This window comes from Stigmatopora argus, chromosome 13 (assembly GCF_051989625.1).
Source record: "Stigmatopora argus isolate UIUO_Sarg chromosome 13, RoL_Sarg_1.0, whole genome shotgun sequence".
In the NCBI taxonomy this organism is placed as follows: domain Eukaryota; kingdom Metazoa; phylum Chordata; class Actinopteri; order Syngnathiformes; family Syngnathidae; genus Stigmatopora; species Stigmatopora argus.
The window spans coordinates 976,740-996,303 of NC_135399.1; the positions used below are offsets into that span (position 1 = coordinate 976,740).

At 40.6% G+C, this 19,564-nt stretch overlaps 1 protein-coding gene and 1 long non-coding RNA gene across 2 annotated transcripts in view; one reads left to right on the forward strand and one right to left on the reverse strand.

Moving 5' to 3' along the window:
• The window catches only part of LOC144087188 (ileal sodium/bile acid cotransporter-like), a 26,646-nt gene extending 18,689 nt beyond the window's left edge, over window positions 1–7,957 (forward strand). The window contains exon 6 of the mRNA XM_077617552.1: window positions 7,421–7,957. Within this exon, the coding sequence (XP_077473678.1) occupies window positions 7,421–7,614 (194 nt within the window). The 3' untranslated portion in view covers window positions 7,615–7,957. The remainder of the gene's footprint in view (window positions 1–7,420) is intronic.
• Window positions 1–9,557, reverse strand: part of LOC144087190 (uncharacterized) — a 15,365-nt gene extending 5,808 nt beyond the window's left edge. The window contains exons 1-2 of the long non-coding RNA XR_013304655.1: window positions 8,632–9,557; window positions 4,279–4,479 (exon numbers count right to left, since the gene is read on the reverse strand). This is a non-coding gene — a long non-coding RNA (uncharacterized LOC144087190). The remainder of the gene's footprint in view (window positions 1–4,278; window positions 4,480–8,631) is intronic.
• Window positions 9,558–19,564: the final 10,007 nt, after the last annotated feature.

Below are 19,564 nucleotides of genomic sequence, written 5' to 3' on the forward strand. Positions count from 1 at the left end.
ACAGGCCACTGCATCTAACTTTGTGGAATAATATGCCACTGGTCTCAGCTTCTCGCCATATTTCTGAGTCAATACCGATGTCATGAAATAATTCTTACAGTCCACCATTTGTACAAATTCTTTAGAATAATCAGGCAACGCGAGTGTGCTACTACTCACTAGCGCCTGTTTCAAATCGCAAAATGCCGTTTCTGCTTCTGGCGTCCATTTCAATTTGTCTGACATTTTTAGTTCTTCTTTATACATCAGGGCTTGCAATGGCGCTGTTAATTCGGCATAAATTGGTACCCAACATCTGCAGTAATTTGTGAGCCCTAAAAAGGACATCATTTGCTTTTTTGTAAGTGGCTTCGGTGCTTTTAGGATTGCCACCTTTCTTTCTTCTAAAATTGTTCTGCCCCCCGCACTTAACTGATGACCCAAGTATTTTACCGCTTTTTGGCAGAATTGTAACTTATTTCTGTTGATTTTATGACCTTCTTCAGCTAAGTGTTTTAGCAACGCTAATGTGTCTTTTTCGCATTGCTCCTTGGTTTCTGATGCGATTAAAATGTCATCTACGTAAGTCATTATTTGGCTACTTTTTGGCGGCTCGAAGGTTGCTAAATTTGCGTTTAGAGCTTGAGAATATATAGTCAGACTCTCGCAGTAACCTTGCGGCAGTCGAGTGTATGTATAACGTTTTCCTTGGAACGTGAACGCAAACCAAAATTGACTGTCCTTATGTACTGGTACCGAAAAAAATGCATTGCTGATGTCCACTACTGTAAAGTATTTTGCGTTTGGGTTTAGCGAGTTCAACAATGTATATGGATCTGCCACTGTTGGGGATCTTTGAATTACTGCATTATTTACCGCTTTTAAATCTTGGACCATTCTCCATCCATTTGATGGAGCAGCTTTTCTTACTGGGAATATTGGTGTGTTACACGGAGAGTCGACGCATTCTATTAATACCCCTGCTTTGAGTAAGTCGTCTATTACAGGTTTTATCCCTTCTATTGCATCAATTTTAAGTGGGTATTGTTTTACGCGAGGTTTATATTCAGTTTTAGGTCGGATCATTACAGGTTCTGCACCTTTGATGAGTCCTACATCTGTAGGCCCTTTAGACCATAATTTTGCAGGTATTTGTTTTAGCAATTCTTCTTCGTCTTTTGAAAATAATATTTGTCACTTTCGTTTTGGAACTAAGTGTACCCCCGCCTCGACAGTTACTGTCCAAAAAAGCGATTTCCGCCACAGCTCAGTTGACGCACTATACCATGTATTAGGCCCCAAGGGCTCCCAGTCATGTGCTTTCTCCCCTATTTCCACTAGCCTGCCTAAGTCTTTCCACTGGGTGTGTTCGGACTTACACAAAGAGATGTGTGGTGCCGTATGTAATTTAAAAAGGGCTTGTGCCTTTTCAGGCAAGGCGACTGCGGTTGCAGCATCTGCCAACCCGTTTGTATATAGGTAAGTGACCGTTATTCGAGTAGGGGTGACTTTATCGAGGCTTTCCTTGTACTTTAGATCTGGTTTATTTATATACGACATTGTGACATGTAAATTTTCTGGGGACATACGGTCCCCTTCAAACTGCACCGAATTTATTCCCTCTTGTATTAGACTAGTTCCTGTTTGCATCGGTGGCTTGTTTGGAATGTCCAGAGAATAATAGTAATTTGGCTGTCCCATCCCTTGTAACACGAACACTTGTTCTGGTTTATGTCTAATTATTTTCATGCCATCTGACGTTGGCAGAACGGCCAGGCCTAGCCCCACAAGGCCGTCTCTGCCCAAAAGGTTTACTGGACATTCAGGTAGTATTAAGATCGATAACTGGCATGATTTGCCTTTTGGATCCCTAAGCCAGACTGGTTCTGTAATTTGGACTGATTTTGTGGCGCCCTGTGCTGCCCTAACTATTGCGAAATTTGGGCTTGGTTTTAAGTTTGGTATTGATTCCCTGATCGTGGTTCTACATGCTCCTGTGTCACAAAGGAATTTTAATGGTTTGCCTTGTACCCATATTATCACTTCTGGTCTGACCTTTTCTTCGAATAATATTTCGTCTAAATTCAATATTTCATCTTCACTCCCGATTTGATCCTCATATCCCATTTCTTTTTTACATTCCACTTCTCCCTTGTACCCAATTGGTATCTCATCTTTACTTTTGGTAGCCATTTGTTTTGCTACCTCCCGTTCTAGTCATGTGTTATCACGTCGTTGCGGTACGTGGGGAGGGTAGATTTTGCATTCCTTGGCTATGTGGCCCTCTTTGCCGCACGACCAGCAGGCCCTCGGATTGCCTTCGTGATAAGCTCCCGGTTTAAACCCGAGAACTCCCCCGCTGGCCGCACCCTTGCCGCGACCTCTTCCCCTGCCGCGACCTCTACCGTTCGAATACTGGTGGTAATATGCTTCAGTCCCAAAACTATCTTCGTCCCCATAAAAGAAAACTGCTTCTTTCTTTTGCTGTTTTTTATTTTTTATCACCTTTTCTGCATGAAGAGCATGGTTTATGTAATCCCCCAACGTTCCTCCGTTCATTCCTATGTAATGGCGATCAACCCACTGTTTTATTTCTGGCAAAGAATTAGAGTGGAGGGCGTTTTTTAACTGTTGTTTATAGGGGCGCGCATCATTCTCATCATGTTCTAATCCGCTGTGTTGTCTAAATACTTTTTCCATTTTAATTATATATTCTTCAAATGATTCCTCCGAGTTTTGTTTGCATCTTCCTATTTCAGTGTAATTTGACCTTTTCTTATATTTTACTCTGATTCTGTCTAACAACAATCTCACTTGATCATTCAACCCATCTGATTCTGGCGGAAGGATTTTACCTTCGCCATCGGTCGGATTATAAGACCCTTTAACATAGAACCAATCTGATCCCAATTTACACATCCATACTTGTTGTACCTCCATTCCATTTAAATGGTATGAATGTCTGAGGTTTTCCATTCCTGCCTCGCACTCAGCTAAATCTTCCTTTGGGTGTGAAATTCCTTCTACAGCCTTCCTCACATCTTCCTGTGTCCACGTCCTATAAACTCTAACGATGGGTGCCCCGTTTGGGTCACCCGCTTGTGGGTTTGGTAACTCTATCAAAGGATACATGTGCTCCTCCCCCCCCCTTTTTGTATTTTACACCCTGCTCCTTTTGGTGGGGGTGACAGCACACCTTCCAGTCCCGTTACTAACCCTTTTGACCATTCCCCGATGACGCCTTGGGATCTAGTTTGATGTACTTTTGGATGGGTTTCTTTTAGTTTATATTGTGGAGGGGGTGATCCGGAGATCGCTGTTTCGAGAGTAGTCGGTTCTTGTTGCTGTGCTAACATTTGTCTTACTCCACTATATGGACCCACATATTCATTATCTTCCTTCCTGTGATACATGACCTTTTTTTCTCTCTCTTCTCTTTCCCGCCTTTTCTCTTCTTCTCTTTTTTGTTTAGCAACTTTCTCACCCTTCTCCCTTTGCCCTGCTATCCGAAGCCAAAGTTTGGTTTGATCATAACCTCGTTTTTGCATTTTACTTCGTTTTTTGTTACACGATTCTTCGATTTTTTGTTGTAATTCACGAATATCTTTTATTATTAGTCAACCGGTGAACCCATATTTTTTTACCCAATAACGCAAGGATTCCACCGCGTCGGGATCCTCTCTATGGACTATCTTCCAGTCTTTAGACGCGAGTTCCGAGAGGAATTCCTCTTTTTTACTTGTTTTACTCTGTACTTTACCCATTTTTGAATAAAATTTAGTCCCAGTGGGTCTTTGCACCTATAGTGCACTAACACTGGGTTTAGACAACAGGATGTCGATAAATTCCTTTAGTGGTAAACTCACTTCAACCTTTTCAGGCGGAGTTTCATGTCTACATACATCCACTAGAGGTCGACATTTGTCTCCTGTTGTTTGATATGAGATACAAATCACAAAATGGTAAAATGTATTTCCATACACACTTTTTTTACACGTTCACTCCTTTTAATTCGCAACCAAGGCTCCGCCAACCTTTACAGAATTTAATTAGTCTTTTTCAACTAAGGGGGTCTGTCCGCCACGGATTTCTGTTATTGTTCATTCAATACAACCTGGACTCCGCTATCCTTTACAGAATTTAATTAGTCTTTTTCAACTAAGGGGGTCTGTCCGCCACGGAAGTTTGTTGTTTGAATTTTACCTGATAGAGCCTAGGATTCTCAGGGCTTTTTATTTACGTTCTCTATTTTTTTTACTTCGTTCTCATTCATTCCTTTTTTAAATAAAATTTACTCACGATTCTCTGCGTCCTCGGTATCCCTTCAACCTTTGGACCCCAGCCCGTAAGGAAGAAACAGTCCTGGAAAAGGATCTTTATGCTGTGGCCACAGACTTTTCTGGATCTTGCTCACCCGCTGGGATCGTCCGGTATCTTGGAATCCGGCTCGAAGGACCAATTAAATGTTAGGTTTAAACACCAGACATTTGTATCACCAATCTGTAAAGAAGGAAATCACAGAGAATTTTAGTTAACTTTATTTAAAAATGAGAGGTTAAGGGACTGTCCCTGTCACAGTCCTCCAAAAACACTCTGAAGAAAATCTCCCCCTGCCAATTCTCTTATTGTGGTTTGGGAGTGTCCAAGTTACAGGAAGTTTCAAGCTGATCAAAGGAGAGAAAGATCTCTCCCAGTTACAAAAGGTTCTTTGATCATGACCATATGCCCCTTCAAGATAACATCTTTATAGTCTCCTTCCCGATATCTTGCAACCCTCACAAAACAGACAAACAGACCCCCTGGGGTAGTTCCTCTTTGTTGAATAAGGTGAAACTTTCCCCAGGGAGTCAAGACATCCCCAATTCTATTAACTAACATTTCAACAGTCTAAACTAAAATCAGGATAACTTATTTACAATAATTCCAACACATCATTAAGAAAGGGCGGTCAACTCCGAAGCTAGCAAGCCTGTTACAGCCGGGAAAATGTGTGTGCGGCACTTTCAGTGTGCTAACTTAGCTCCACAAGCAAATAGTATATTGTTGTTTTGATTTAAAGCCATTTTCAAAACGGACTATGCCAGAAATATGACAGGACAGGCTCGACTTTCATCATTAGCTTCGATGGCGATAGGAAAGAAGGAAGAAAAGAAGGAGGATGGATATTGTGTACAGTTAAAAAGGATTTTTGGTGAGTAAAATATGGCTATATTCCTAAATAATATTTCAATTGTGGGCCCGGTTCTCATATCTGAAAAGCTCCAGTGTTTGTATTTAAGCTCCAGTGTTCGTATTTAATTACTAAATGCTGCTAGGATGTGGATTTTATCCCAGTTTAATTTTTGCCATTTCGCCATTGACGTCCATCGCTGTCTTTTCCCGAGGAAATCACCCCCTGGCCTGGTTGTAATCTCTCAAAAGCTCCAGTATCTGTATTCAGTCAATAAATGCTGCTAGGAAGTGGATTTGACCTAATTTTAGTGCATTTTTTGTCATTTCACGTATGGACGTAGCAACGTTCATCGCTGTCTTTTTACCGGGGAAATGATACTCCGGGCCCGGTTCTGATGTCTAAAAAGCTCCAGTATTTGTATTTAATCAATAAATGCTGTTTTCGGCTGGATTTTACCCCATTTTCGGGCAATGTTTGCCCGTACGCTATTGATGTTTATCGCTGTCTTTTCCCGGGAAAATCGCCCCCCTGGCCTGGTTTTAATGTGTGAAAAGCTCCAGTATTTGTATTTAATCATGAAATGCTGCTAGGAAGTGGATTTTACCCCATTTTTGTGCATTAATTTATTGATTATTTTTTGGGTCGCAGCTCTAGCTGCAGTAGAGGTTTTATAGCCATAAAATAGTTTTTGAGGGTTGGATTGATACGTTGAAGGCGCTACGAGAAAATGCACCGACCGACACTGATATATATATATATATAGAGAGATAGAGCTAGAGATGTATAGATGTATATATATATATATATAAATATATATACATATATATATATAAATATATATATATATATATATATATATATATATATATATATATTTATATATATATATATATATATATATATATATATATATATATATATATATATATATATATATATATTTATTTATATATTTCAGCAACACGCTTATTTATTTATATATTTATTCATGTATTTATTTATTAACTTACTTATTACCTATCTATTTATGTCTGAAATGCCTTTCCTATTTCTGCATCCTCACCCTCTTGCTACTGTGAATTTCCCGAATACGGGATGAATAAAGTTATCCAATCCAATCCAATATCACAATACCAACCTAAACCTACCACTTAACAGCTAATTAATCATATTAAAGTGTTCACATACATTTTACTACACATAAAAGAGATCAGATTTTTCATACCAGTTTATGACCCAAGATGAGAGAAAGTCAGAACATTGTAGAAAAAAAACAATGATAACAAGTACATTGATAAACATGTAAACTGTAATGAGTCAAATTTACCTGTAACATGATACAACATAAAATCTATACATACATAAAATATATTCATCAAATTGAAATTCTACAGCACAAAAAGAACGAGTATCAATGCACCTTTATTGTTGAAAAATGACAGTAGAAAACAGTGGCTTGCTTGCCCTTTATTCTGTTCTCATTAACAGAAAACCATTATCTTTTCCCTGGTGCAAACACCCGAAGTTAACACACTTTTCTTGCAAATCGAATATAATCATCTGGTTGCATACACTTACATAAATTAAAGTGTAAACAGACATAAACAGTTATGAGACTCATTAAACAATGGAACAATATGAAGTGTAATGTGACTAAGAGAAAAGGTCAACATATTTGATTTTGTTTGATGTTTTGTGATTTTGTGAATGGCAAGCCATTGAAGGAAGTATCCAACAAAAACTCAAACGCATGAAATCAAATGCAGAATAATATTTATTGACAATACAAGAACGCCAAAAAATGCAAGAATAAAAAAGTACAAAAAAACCCAGCTCGACCGAGTCAGCGAGAAAATAAAGGGGAAAGCACTACCGACAAGGATAAGCTAAACGAAGGTATTGCAATATCAATCATAAAATAAATTACAAAGAAAGTAGCACAACCGAGTCGGAAAGAAAACTCGAGATACCAAAATCGCAAAAAAAGTACTCTAAGAAGGACAACCAAAGGTTGGCAAGAAACTCTGACAAAAACGTAGGGCCCACACAGCAGGAAACAAGGCGATAGTCCAACCCTAGGTGATGGTGACAGGTGTCTTCACATACTGGGTGTTTATAACGAGCCACATGTATTGCACAACCCTGCCGATTTGGCAGATGTTTAAGTGTTTAAAACACAAACAAATATGACTGATAGATGCTATGTTAAATGACTGAAATATGTTAGTATGATGAATTGTTAAATGTTTCTTGCTTTTTACTCAACAGGATACCAAGTCTATAAAAAGTCATGTGGTCTGGAATCAGCTGATTCAGACAATGAATCACCATCTTTGGAAGATCACCATACGGAACAAGCAAAAAAGAAATGTCATGATGTGGAAAATAGTGCCTTTGAATTGAATGACAAGCATATGAATAAAAGCAAGCTTGATCACATTGACAGGAACACTCAGCTCTGAGATTAGGTTCTGCTGACTGCAGAATGAACTCCAATGGCAAGGCATATCTGCTGAAAGGCCCTTACTGTTATCATACTGCAGGCTCCGTTTGTGTCCAACTGTTTTACTATATTTAAAATTATTAGAGCCTTTGAATGAAATGAATGGTGAATGTTCATTTTTGTGGAGGGATGTTTGCTCAGAAGAACCATGTTAGTGCTGTGGTCGTGTGCTCTTGATAAGATACGTACAGTATTTCAGCAGTCAAAAGACACAAATTTCATTAGAGCTACTTTTGATGCTTGAAAATATTTTTTGCGGTTTAGTGGAGTGACTTAATTTAATAAACTCATAGCTGATTTCAGACTCCCTTACATTTATTTGACTGAACATTTTGCTAAACTTTTCACTTATTGTATTTTGTAATGAATCAGCCTATTGCAGTCTATTAACTAAACACCTATATGAACACAGTAGGAACAGACCCATTAATTTTTCTTCTTACATTCCACATGAATCAAGAACTCACCACCAGCAGGAGGTGCTTCACCATGGTCCCGGAAAAAAAATAAAAATTGCCAGGCTGTTTGCTGGGACGGTCACGCTCAAACTGGTAGTTGCCGCTACACAATTTTGGTCTAGCCCTGACGTACACCTGCAGCACGCCATTTATGGGTTGGACTTGTTGCTATTTCCTCCGGATAGACACAATGGGCACTGCCCTTTCGCACAAGCATGCTCTCCTAACCGTCTGCAGCATGCTAATTTAGTTTTCGGCAAAACAAAGATCCAGCTTTCTTCTAGCAAGCGGGAGGCCAGCATTACGTATAAAGATAGCCAGTGGGATAACAACTTTACTACGACAATTATTAAAATATCGGATACAGGAAGTTGTATTTACAATTTAGGGATGTCAGAATTCCTTTAATGTATCGTAACTTGGATTTTTTTTCATATCATGGAACAAAATGTTTTCACATTGTTTTTTTTCATATTGGGAACCGGATAATCATCATCAACTTGATGTTCATTACATACCTGTTATGATTTTGTAGTGACATATTTTTTAACTGTTGAAGAGTATGCAGCAGCAGCAATTCCTCCTTCCCTGAGTCACATTCCAAATTCAGCAGTGAGATGACTAAAGACATGCCCTTGTCACAGAGACCTCCTGTCATCAATTTTGCCACAAGGGCTGGTTTCGAGACTCATCTCATCTCATCTTTATCCGCTTTATCCGAGGTCGGGTCGTGGGGGAAGCAGCTTCAGCAGGGAAGCCCAGACTTCCTTCTCCCCAGCCACTTCATCCGGCTTTCCGGGTGGATCCCAAGGCGTTCTCGAGCCAGCCGGGAGAAATAGTCTCCCCAGTGTGTCCCCGTGGGCTCCTCCCGGTGGGACTTGCCTGGAACATCTCCCGAGGGAGGTGTGCAGGGAACATCCTAAAAAAACTTTTCTACTCCGAGCCCCTCCCAGATAACCGAGCTTTTAAGCTTATCTGTACAGAAGAGACCAGACACCCTGTGGAGCCGCTTAATCTCCGGGATCTTGTTATTTCTCTCTTTTGCTCTCTTTCGCTCTCTCTCTTTTGCCCTCTTTCGCTCTCTCTTTTGCTCTCTTTTGCTCTCTTTCGCTCTCTCTCTCTCTCTCTCTCTCTCTCTCTCTCTCTTTTGCTCTTTCACTCTTTCTCTCTCTTTTCCTCTGTCGCTCTCTCTCTTTTGCCCTCTTTCACTCTCTCTCTTTTGCTCTCTGTCTTTTGCTCTCTTTCGCTCTCTCTCTTTTGCTCTCTCTCTTTCACTCTCTCTTTTGCTCTCTCTCTCTCTTTCGCTCTCTCTCTCTTTCACTCTCTTTCGCTCTCTCTTTTGCTCTCTCTCTTTTGCTCTTTCGCTCTCTCTCTTTCGCTCTCTCTCTTTTGCTCACTTTCGCTCTCTCTCTCTCTTTCGCTCTCTCTCCCTTTCGCTCGCTCTCTGCCCCTCTGCCCCCTCTCTCTGTCTCTCTATCTTGTCTCTTTCTCTGTCTCCCCGTCTCCCCGTCACCCCGTCTCTCCGTCTCTCCGTCTCTCCGTCTCTCTGATGAAGCCCTCGATAAGGCACTTGAAACATTGGAGATTCTGACTTCTCAAACTCTTTACACTCAGTTTGTTTCAAACAATAATCAATGAATAAAGCTTTGCTGTTTGCGATCCCATTGGAATTATTTAAATCTATCCATTCATTGCATGATTACTCAAGACTCAATGCGCTGATCCTTTTTTACAGCGCGTCCTCTGACAGCAAACTTTTCAGTCCATTCCTCGGTTTAATCCACAAGGACAAAAACATGCAGTCCCTCTTTGTAGTCCATTGTAGTTCTTAATGCTTCGATCTGAGGCCAGTTTTCGTCTATTTGTTGTGGCGATTTTAAGCTTAATGTTCCTATAGGCTGTAGCCACGCACGGCAGATAGTGGAGCTTTGACGCGCATTACACAAAAGCAAGCACGAGGAGTTGTCCAATTTAAAATTGTTATGAATTCTTTGCTATAAAAAGTAACTTAAAGGTTTATGTACCAAAGTGATAGCCACTAATTTGATCATAGTTTTTGGGCAGAGTCTTCACAACAATGTGTAATAAACAGCAGTTAATGCTGGATGTTTGCTGTATAAACAATTTAGCTGTGTTCTGCCAGTTGTGAAGCTTTTATTAATTTGATCTTTCCTGGCCTGTCTAAACATTCTCAACAAATGTTTAGGTTAACGTCCACGTTAGGTGGAGGCAATGAAGGCTTTAACAAATGGAGTCAGAACGGGAATCTTGCCTTTTCTCGAGCCAATAAAAAGAAAAGGTCATGGAAGCTTCAATAATGTCTTGCCTATATTTTTGTTAACACTTGTTTCACCAGATCTTTCAGAACAAAAAAAAAAGAACATTTCACAAATGCTGACCCCGACGTGATTTGTTCTGAAGTTCATGACTTTCCTTGCAGACTCTTGGGGGACAAAACAAAAAGGTAAGCAGATTTTAATTTCTGCATAATTTATAGAAACATCAACATTTTAGAAGAGTCAGGGGCAATGTTCCCTCTAAGCTGCGCGCGTGCACCATTGTGCACTACTCTCGTCTTCTCCGCGCACAGCAATCATATGGAGCGCACAAAATAAAATCCAACCTTTTTATTTATTTTTATTTTTTACCCATGATAGCGCCGTTCACACGGCAGCCTGTGGCAGTAGCTCCGTCCACTCTTATGTTTTTCGTGTTTTACAGCCCTTCTATCATTTTTTTAATTACATTTTAATATTTCTTAATACATTCCTTTTTACTTTACTGTGCAAATAGAAGAACAAGCGGTGAAATCGGGTGAGAACTGTCTAAATCTGCTGTTTGTGTGGTTGTGTGCGTGTGTCAGTATGTGTGATCATTTGTCTTCAACCTACACAATGGACTATAAATGGAAATTAGCCCTCAGTACAATCTTACATATATATGTTCATTAACATGAATATGAATATGTTCATTAATATGTGCTATCCCTTATTAAATAAATCAAAGCCAAATCATGGAAAAATATTGCATATAATGGAAACTTGCCTATTTCAAGTGACACGTTCAGCAGAAAAGTCATTTGAGAAGTGAGAAGGACAGATGTGTAAAATAAGGTAAAATTTTAGTCGGATTTGTGCATATTCTAATGGCATTTATGAAGATGTTTTATTCACAGATATTTTTTCATTCATTTTCTGAACCGCTTTTTCCACTTTATCACTCATGGGGGGTGCTGGAGCCTATCCCTGCTGACTTTGAGCCAGGGGCGGGGGACACCCTGTATCGGTGGCCAGCCAATCGCAGGCCACAAAGAGACGGACAGCCATGCACACTCAGACCCATACCTAGGGGCAATTTTAGTGTCCAATCAGCCTACAATGCATCTTTTTGGGATGTGGGAGGAAAACTGAGTACTCAGAGAAAACCCACGCAGGCCCAGGGAGAATATGCAAATTCAACACAGGTGGACCGACCTGGATTTGAACTCAGGACCCCAGAGCTGTGAGGCCGACGCGTGAACCACTCATCCGCCGGGCCGCCCATTCATAGATATTAATCATTACATTTTATTATTACTAAATCATTTATGTGTAGTAGACATACACCTGCTTATGGGAGGTGTGATACTGGTGTGTGCCTGCCCATAGCGAGCAATTATAATGTTGCTCACACTGGTACTCAGTGTGCTCAGGCAGGTCGTCTTTCTGCCCAGACACAAAAAATTAGAGGGAACATAGGTCAGGGGAATGATCTGTGATTTTTGTCCTTGTGAAATAAGATTGTCATTGTTGTTCACGGAAGTTGTTTGTTTAGAAAAGTCGCGTCCTGTGGGGTTTGCACTGAAAGTCACTTTTCTATGTGAACTGCCCGCGAAAGTCGCGGACTGTGTGATCGCGCCGGAAAAGCTATATGCTTTTTTGAAATATCCTCCAATGTGCCTTTAGCCTTACACCCATTTCCTACTGTCCAGCTTTCTAGTATCATACTACACTGTTCTGATCCCCAGTCCGAGGGTTTTTGGTATGGTGTAAATTCTCTTCCACATAAGCGCTGGTCCCCCACTGACACTGCGACCGAACCAATGTCTCTTTGTCTCTTTCTAAGTGAATAAGCGCCGATAAAAACCTGTACACTTTTATCAAAATAAACAGGACTGTGTGACCCTTCAAAATCCACAAAATTCAAAGGTACTTATTAAACAATCCGGTTGACTTTCAAATAATGATCGAAGAATAAACTAAACCAAACTACGTGAGTAACTCAGGTCATTAACGTATGCGATAAAGTATGCGATAAAGTACGCGATAAAGTATGCGATAAAGTACGCGATAAAGTATGCGATAAAGTATGCGATAAAGTATGCAATAAAGTATGCGATAAAGTATGCGGTCGAAAACTGTTTGCCTTTCCACACTGTCACCTGTCCCCTGGCTTTTATGAATGAACCATTCAAATCCTGGTTCTCACATGACCCTCTCAGATAAGTCAAAGTACACCAAGGTTCAATAGGTAGATATACAAGAGTAATCCTTATGACCATAAATCAAATACTATTTCTTCTTCCGAATTATTCACAAAACTTACAAATCAAATTTCAATAAATTGAAATCAAAGAAACCTAAATATGGCTCCAACACTCTCTCTGTCTCTCTGACATTATATAATATATATTACATTCTACATGTGTTTTGTGTACTTGTAGAAGGCATTTGACCATGATCTCCGGGGAGTCTCTTGAGCGGTACTCCGGGAGTATGGGATACCGGAATCCCTGATACGCCGGGTCCGGTCCCTGTATGACCAGAGTCTTTCTGCATAGCCGCAAGTAAGTTGGATTTGTTTTCATTGGGGGTTGGACTCCGCCAATGCTGCCCTATTACATCGACTATGTTCATAACTTATATGGACAGAATATCAAGATGCTGCAGTTGAGGGGGTTGGGTTTGTTGCCCTCAGTATTGCATCCCTCCTTTTTGCAAATGATGTGGTTTTGTTGGCTTCAGGCCTCGAAGTCCAGCCCTTACTGGAAAGATTTTGCAACAGTGTTAAGCAGTCGAGATGAGATATAGCACCTTCCAATCTGAGACCATGGTCCTCCGTGGGAGTAAGATGGAATCTCTGGGTCAGGGATGAGGTCCTTCCACAAATGGTTGTTCACAAGTGAGACAAAAACTGAGCGGGAGATCGACAGGCAGATCTGTGCGGTGTCTGCATTGATGTGGACAATCCGTCCGTCTGTCCGTCGTGCTGAAGGAGTAGCGCCAGTTGAAACTCTATTTACTGGTCGATATAGGGTCCTATCCTCATCTATGGTCACAGGCTGTGGATCGTGACTGAAAGAAAAGTACCCCAGATACAAGCGGCTGAAATGAGTTTCATGTGCAGGATGTCCGTACTCTCCCTTAGTGATAAGGTGAGCAGTTTGGTAAACTGGGATAGGCTTGGAGTAGAGCCGCTACTCCTCCGCATCAAAAGGGGCCAGATGAATTGGCTTGAACATCTGATCAGGTTGCCTCCTGGACACCTCCCTAGTGAGGTGTTCTGGGCAAGTATCACCAGGAGGAGGCGACGGGGCCGACCCAGGACATGCTGGGCCGGGAACGCCTTGGGATCCTCCCGTAAGAGCAGGATAAAGAGGCTGAGAAGATGGATGTCCGGGCTTCCCTGCTGCAGCTACTGCCCCATCAAACCAACTTCGGTTAAGCGGAAGATGTTGATGACGAGCCTTTGTTAGTCCCCAATGTTTAAGGCCAATATTTGCAGTGAAAATTGTAAAACAAAGTCGCAGCAATCATACTTAAAGAAACCTGTAGTCCGCCATGATAAGAGCATTCTCACACTTTGAATCAACCTACTCCTGACTTAAGTAGGCATCCAAATGAAACGTAACACTTATGTCCTCCTGAAACCGCATGAAACTGACAACAAATTAATGATACACCTCAGAAAACCAACTAAACATCAGAACACAGATGTGGTGTAAAATTATAAATGACACTTTTGGCTTGTCCCGTAAGGGGTCGCCATAGCGAATAAACATTCAATTTTACCCGGTCCTTTGCATCATCCTCCCCTCTACTAGACACTTTCATATCCTCATTTACTTAATTCATGTATCTTCAACTTTCATGACTGCCTCGAGTCCGCAGAGAGGACAGAACCCAGGATGAGAGGCAGGAAAAAAGCGACAAAAGCGCTGGTGCCCACCTCAGGATTTTAACGAAAAATAATCATACAAAAACGGGGACAAAAGAAACAAAAGTAACAAACTGAGTGGGCGCACCCCGACCGAAGAGGCACTTACTAAATCTCGAACTTGGATCCGTCACTTGAATCTTGCATACCCTCCATGTTTAGTTATTTTCTCTGACTTATGACCCCTTTTTTGTCCCTGGACCTGTGTTTGCTATTCAGATCCACTGCTATCGTTCTCGCCAGCCCTGCCAACGCCTCAGCGACTGCAATTACCAGACCCTTAGATATTCAACGATCAAAAAGTAAAAGTTACTGTTCACTCGCTATGGACACTTTTGTATGCTTTGGGATCCTCCCGTCATAATGAACCTAAACAAATGGAGCTCAAGATGCTTCCATGTCGGGCTCCAATGCCATGCTCTTGATAGGAAATGTTTATGATAAGCTGGACTTTACGTGGCCATGATGATCAGAAACTGGAATTCCAAGAAAACCACGATCCCACATTATCATCCATTTATCACAGTCTTTATTACATAAAACCCTTGTTGATGTCCTTTCAAGTCAAATTCATATCTCACAAATCACCACTGTATCAAAATTAAGTTGGCAACACCCTTCCACTAAAAAACTAAATAGTCCATTCTTTGGATGTACTCCATAGTGCCAAAACAATCCAATGCAACCTTCCTGAAGGGAAACCCCACACACACAAGGTATTACGTTGGTTAATCTGCAGTCATGTTAATATATTTTAATCACAGCTAAAGAGATCAATGATACAACAGACTTAGTTTGTAAAGAATTCTGATATACTGCTTTCTGTGACATTTTCCGCTTGTGGGCTTAGTAATTTACACCTATAATTTTAACGAACATGCTTTCGCATGAGGTAGGAGATGAGAATGGTGGGGGCCAAAGAAGCACACACACATGGCCCAATAACACATAAAACAAGACAATATAGAAACACAAGTGCACTTTTAGCCAATCAATAAAACCGATTTATTTTTCACCTTACTCCTCCATTTTCCAGTTATCGCACTCCATACTCATAAGACTGCAGGACATGTTAGGGCCATAGCACAGTAGCGTGTACGCATAGGTGACAATGTCACATATTTTTAATTATTAGGCACAGCTGCTGCTTTGTGGTTCGTTGAGCGCATGAACAGGAACATCAATGAAAAGATATCTCAGGCTTCAGCTTCACCTACACTCAATTGGTTACAGGCTCTCCCATTGGCATAATGAACGTACGAATGTTTTGGAGTACCTTTCAAGGTTCACAAGGCCTGACGGTCATGTGTGGATGTACTGCTGGTTGGCTGGCTTCATGGTAAAGCCAGCCTTAATCTAAAAAATGGACAGTCCTCATGCTTTAAAAACAACAACAACAAAAGCTCTCTGTCTGTCTACTGGATGAACAGCAGGAAAGCCTGGATCACGAAAGCACTCACAAAGGACTGTTTCTTAAACTGCTTCATCCCGAATGCGAAACTGTACCCCGCTGAAAGGGGGCTTCCCCACTGTGCAGGAGGACTTGAATTGAATTGAATGCCTTTATTGTCATTATACAAGTATAAAGGTCTTGGACTTTGACTGAAACTCCCATTAACCTGCTTTTTTAAATTTATATAAAGCGGAGATGAAGTATTTTCACTGTGATTGGAGTATTTAAAGTATTTTCATTTTTTGATATCTATAAATTATATTTAGAAATAAATACATTGCAGTTTTTTCATATGCTCAGAACTGTAATATGTAATAAATACACTTCTTTATAATTGTACTTGTATTATTGTATAGGCGCGAAAACATGTAGTATGGTAGTAATAATAGGGGTGGGCGATCCAACGTTGCGTTTTTTTTCGATTATCGCGGCCATGTCTGGTCAACATTATCTGCAAAATTTGAGGGATTACTGTAATAAAGACAAATATGTCCATATTTTTAAAAAATAACTTCATATATTAATACGAAAAAATACCATTTGTCTTTCATATGCATCATGAAGCAGAGAATAAGTACGTATACAGCTACACAGTCATTATTCTTAAAAAGAAAAGGGCTTATTTGTATATAGTGTTGGAAAAAACAAAAACAGCCTGGTTAATTTTAATGCATGAAATAGTATTCTAGAACAAAATATTATTGTAACGTCAATTAAAAAGCTGAATGCTGTTTGCTCCACGCGCACCATATTGCTATTCTACAGCTGTAAAAAAAAAGGTAAAATTTCTTACCATTTGACTGGCTATACGGTGTATGTTTTAGTGGCTGGCGTCATCGCTGTAGCTCTAATTATAACAATAATTACAACAACAACAATGCCAACGCCCATAACAATAACAACAACGCCAATACCAACACCAATAACAATAACAATAAATAACGGATGCCTGGGACAATGAGCACTGTAATTTTAATTCATTTCCAGCCTGGGCCTCAGGGTGGCTGAGTGTGTTTGATCCCAAAGGCAAGTAAGTTAGGAAAAGGAAGGTTGAAGGCATATGTATGCAGAGAAGGAGGGGTTGCAGAGAAGCAGAAAGCTATTTAATATTCCAGACCATGAGACTGCTCTAATACCTGTAGGTCCATGAGCATAATGAGATTCTTATTTATCTGAGTGCAGTATGTGTGTGTTTGGTTTCGGATAACTTTCATGTGCTTGTGTACGGAGTACAAAATGGGACAAAATTAAATATAAACACCTTTAAATGAATATGGAAAAGCGGCAAGGCATATTAGGAGAACCAATGTTGAAGGCATTTGTATGCCGAGGAGGAGGAGGACGAGGAAGAGTTGCAGAAAGCCATTTAATATTCCAGACCATGGTTTGAGATGAGAGACTGCTCTCATACCTTCAGGTTTATAAGCATAATGAGACTGTTAATTATGTGAGTGCAGTGTGTCTGTTTGCTTTCTGATCAGTTTCATGTGCTTGTGTATGGAGTACAAAATGGGAAAAAAATAAATATAAATACATCTTTGATGAAATTGAAAATTGTGTCATCAAAACAATTTAATTATCTTTAAATAAATACTTATGGGCTCATTAAAACCATTAATTCATGTTCTGAACCACTTATCCTCACAAGTGTCATGGGGAGTGGTGGAGTTTATCTTTAACATCTGTGAACATAGTGATGTTGAACTGCATGCTGTGGGCACTGGTGACTCCAATACCATTGACCCAGCCCACTGGGACAGTGAAGAGACCGTCTAATAAGATCGATCATGAGGTAAAAGCGCAACATACAATCACAACGCAAGCACCGACACCGGCATCTAGAGAAATACTGGAAGTTGAGGAAATGTGGACTGCTAAAGTTAGGGCAAGTCAAATGGGAAGTTTGGAAGACATTGGTTCGGTCACAGTGTCAGTGGGGGACCAGCGCTTATGTGGAAGAGAATTTACACCATACCAAAAACCCTCGGACTGGGGATCAGAACAGTGTAGTATGATACTAGAAAGCCGGACAGTAGGAAGTGGGTGTAAGGCTAAAGGCAAATTGGAGGATAGTGAACAGGGCCACAATTATCAATGCGTGCAGTGAGGCGTACACTTAAGCTACTTCCGGCTGATAATGCTATGATATTCACTGCTAATGCCACTCAGCGACCTCAATCAGGCGCACATAATGTGGTTACGACTGTAAGGACAAACGATCTGCCTACCAAAATATTTTCGTCTGATGATACAATACCTTCTGCAGTGACTTCAGCGATGGTAACTGAGCTGACCGCAGTATAGGACGGCTATACTCTAGATGTGACAGGAAATGACTCAGACCATGTTGTGGTTCCCATATTTGGTAAAGCTAGGCCGAGAAGTTTTGAACGGGCAAGAAAAAATGGAGGGTATTTAGAAATAAATACATTGCAGTATATGGTTAGAGAAATGACAAGTGAGCAATGTGTAGATAGCATGGTGGCACCAACAAAACTGCCTATTGTGATCCAGACAAAAACAGTTTTAAAAGGTGCAGAAGAACAGAGGCAAGTGTGCAAAGATTCACCATCTCAAGATGATGGGGGAGAACTTTCCTAATCTGGGTTCCCTCTAGTGGACACTGTACTGATCATTGGCGGGTGATCGAAGAAAAGGGACCGGGGAAGCAGTGAAATTAAGGTGCTTGGCCCAAAAGTCCATGGAGGTCAGATTGTCAGTGCGGTCGTAGTCTAAACGCTTTTTAAAAATGTTTTATTTTATCGATTTTCTTTGCTGTTAAGAGACCCATGTTCTTGAAACTCTGGATTAACACTTCCGACGGGATCACTGCACACTAACATTAGCATTTCTGCGTACCCTGTGTTGTAAGGCTGGAGGCAATCATCGGTTAAGTGTGAATGAGGGATGTGGGTTTTCAAAGAAGTCGAGATCCAACCAAGGTTGTTTCTTGTGTATTTTTCTTTGTATGCATGGTATGCCAATTTGAGCATGGGGTTAAAGACACCGCTAAGTTTTGCCCCAATTCGTCCTTCCGCTTCACTGCACGCTGACCTTATTTTCTCTGAAAACAGCGTTTTTGGGAGATACCGGTTTGACATGTTATTGATTGACGAATTCTGGCTTTGTAAACAAAAAACTGTGAAACTTGGCATGGACCTTCTGAACGGCCAGATTCAAAACCCTGCCAATTTTTGTTGAAATCCAGCAGACGGTTTAGTCGCAATCGGAGGATATTGTTTTTTATATTTTATCGGTTTTATTTGCTGTTAAGAGACCCATGATGTTGAAACTCCTGATGAACACCCCTGGCTGCAGATTGCAAATGTGTGTTGAATTTGGTATGGATCGGAGCTGTTTTTAGGAAACCCAATTTTTTCAATTATCGATCGTTGTCTGGAAAATTTCGATACAAAACCTATTCTATGGCATCCACAGACGTTCAAAGCATAACTGTGTTAAATTTGAGATAAATTGGCTTAGCCGTTTTGCAGTCCATAGGGAATGAACAGACACACACACGGGCACACACCCAGTTTGCTTTTGGGGACCGAAGCAGTGAAATTAAACATTGAGCGGCTTGGCCCAAAAGTCTGTGGAGGTCAAATTGACAGTTTGGTTGTAGTTGAAATGGTTTTCTCTTAATCGATTTTCTTTGCTGTTAAGAAACCCATGTTCTTGAAACTCCGGATTAACACTTATGACCGGAGTTTACAAGCATGTGTTGAATTTGGGGTGAATCGGAATATTTTTTTGAAAACCCAATTTTTTGGATTAGCGATCTTCGATGCTAATCGGGGGTG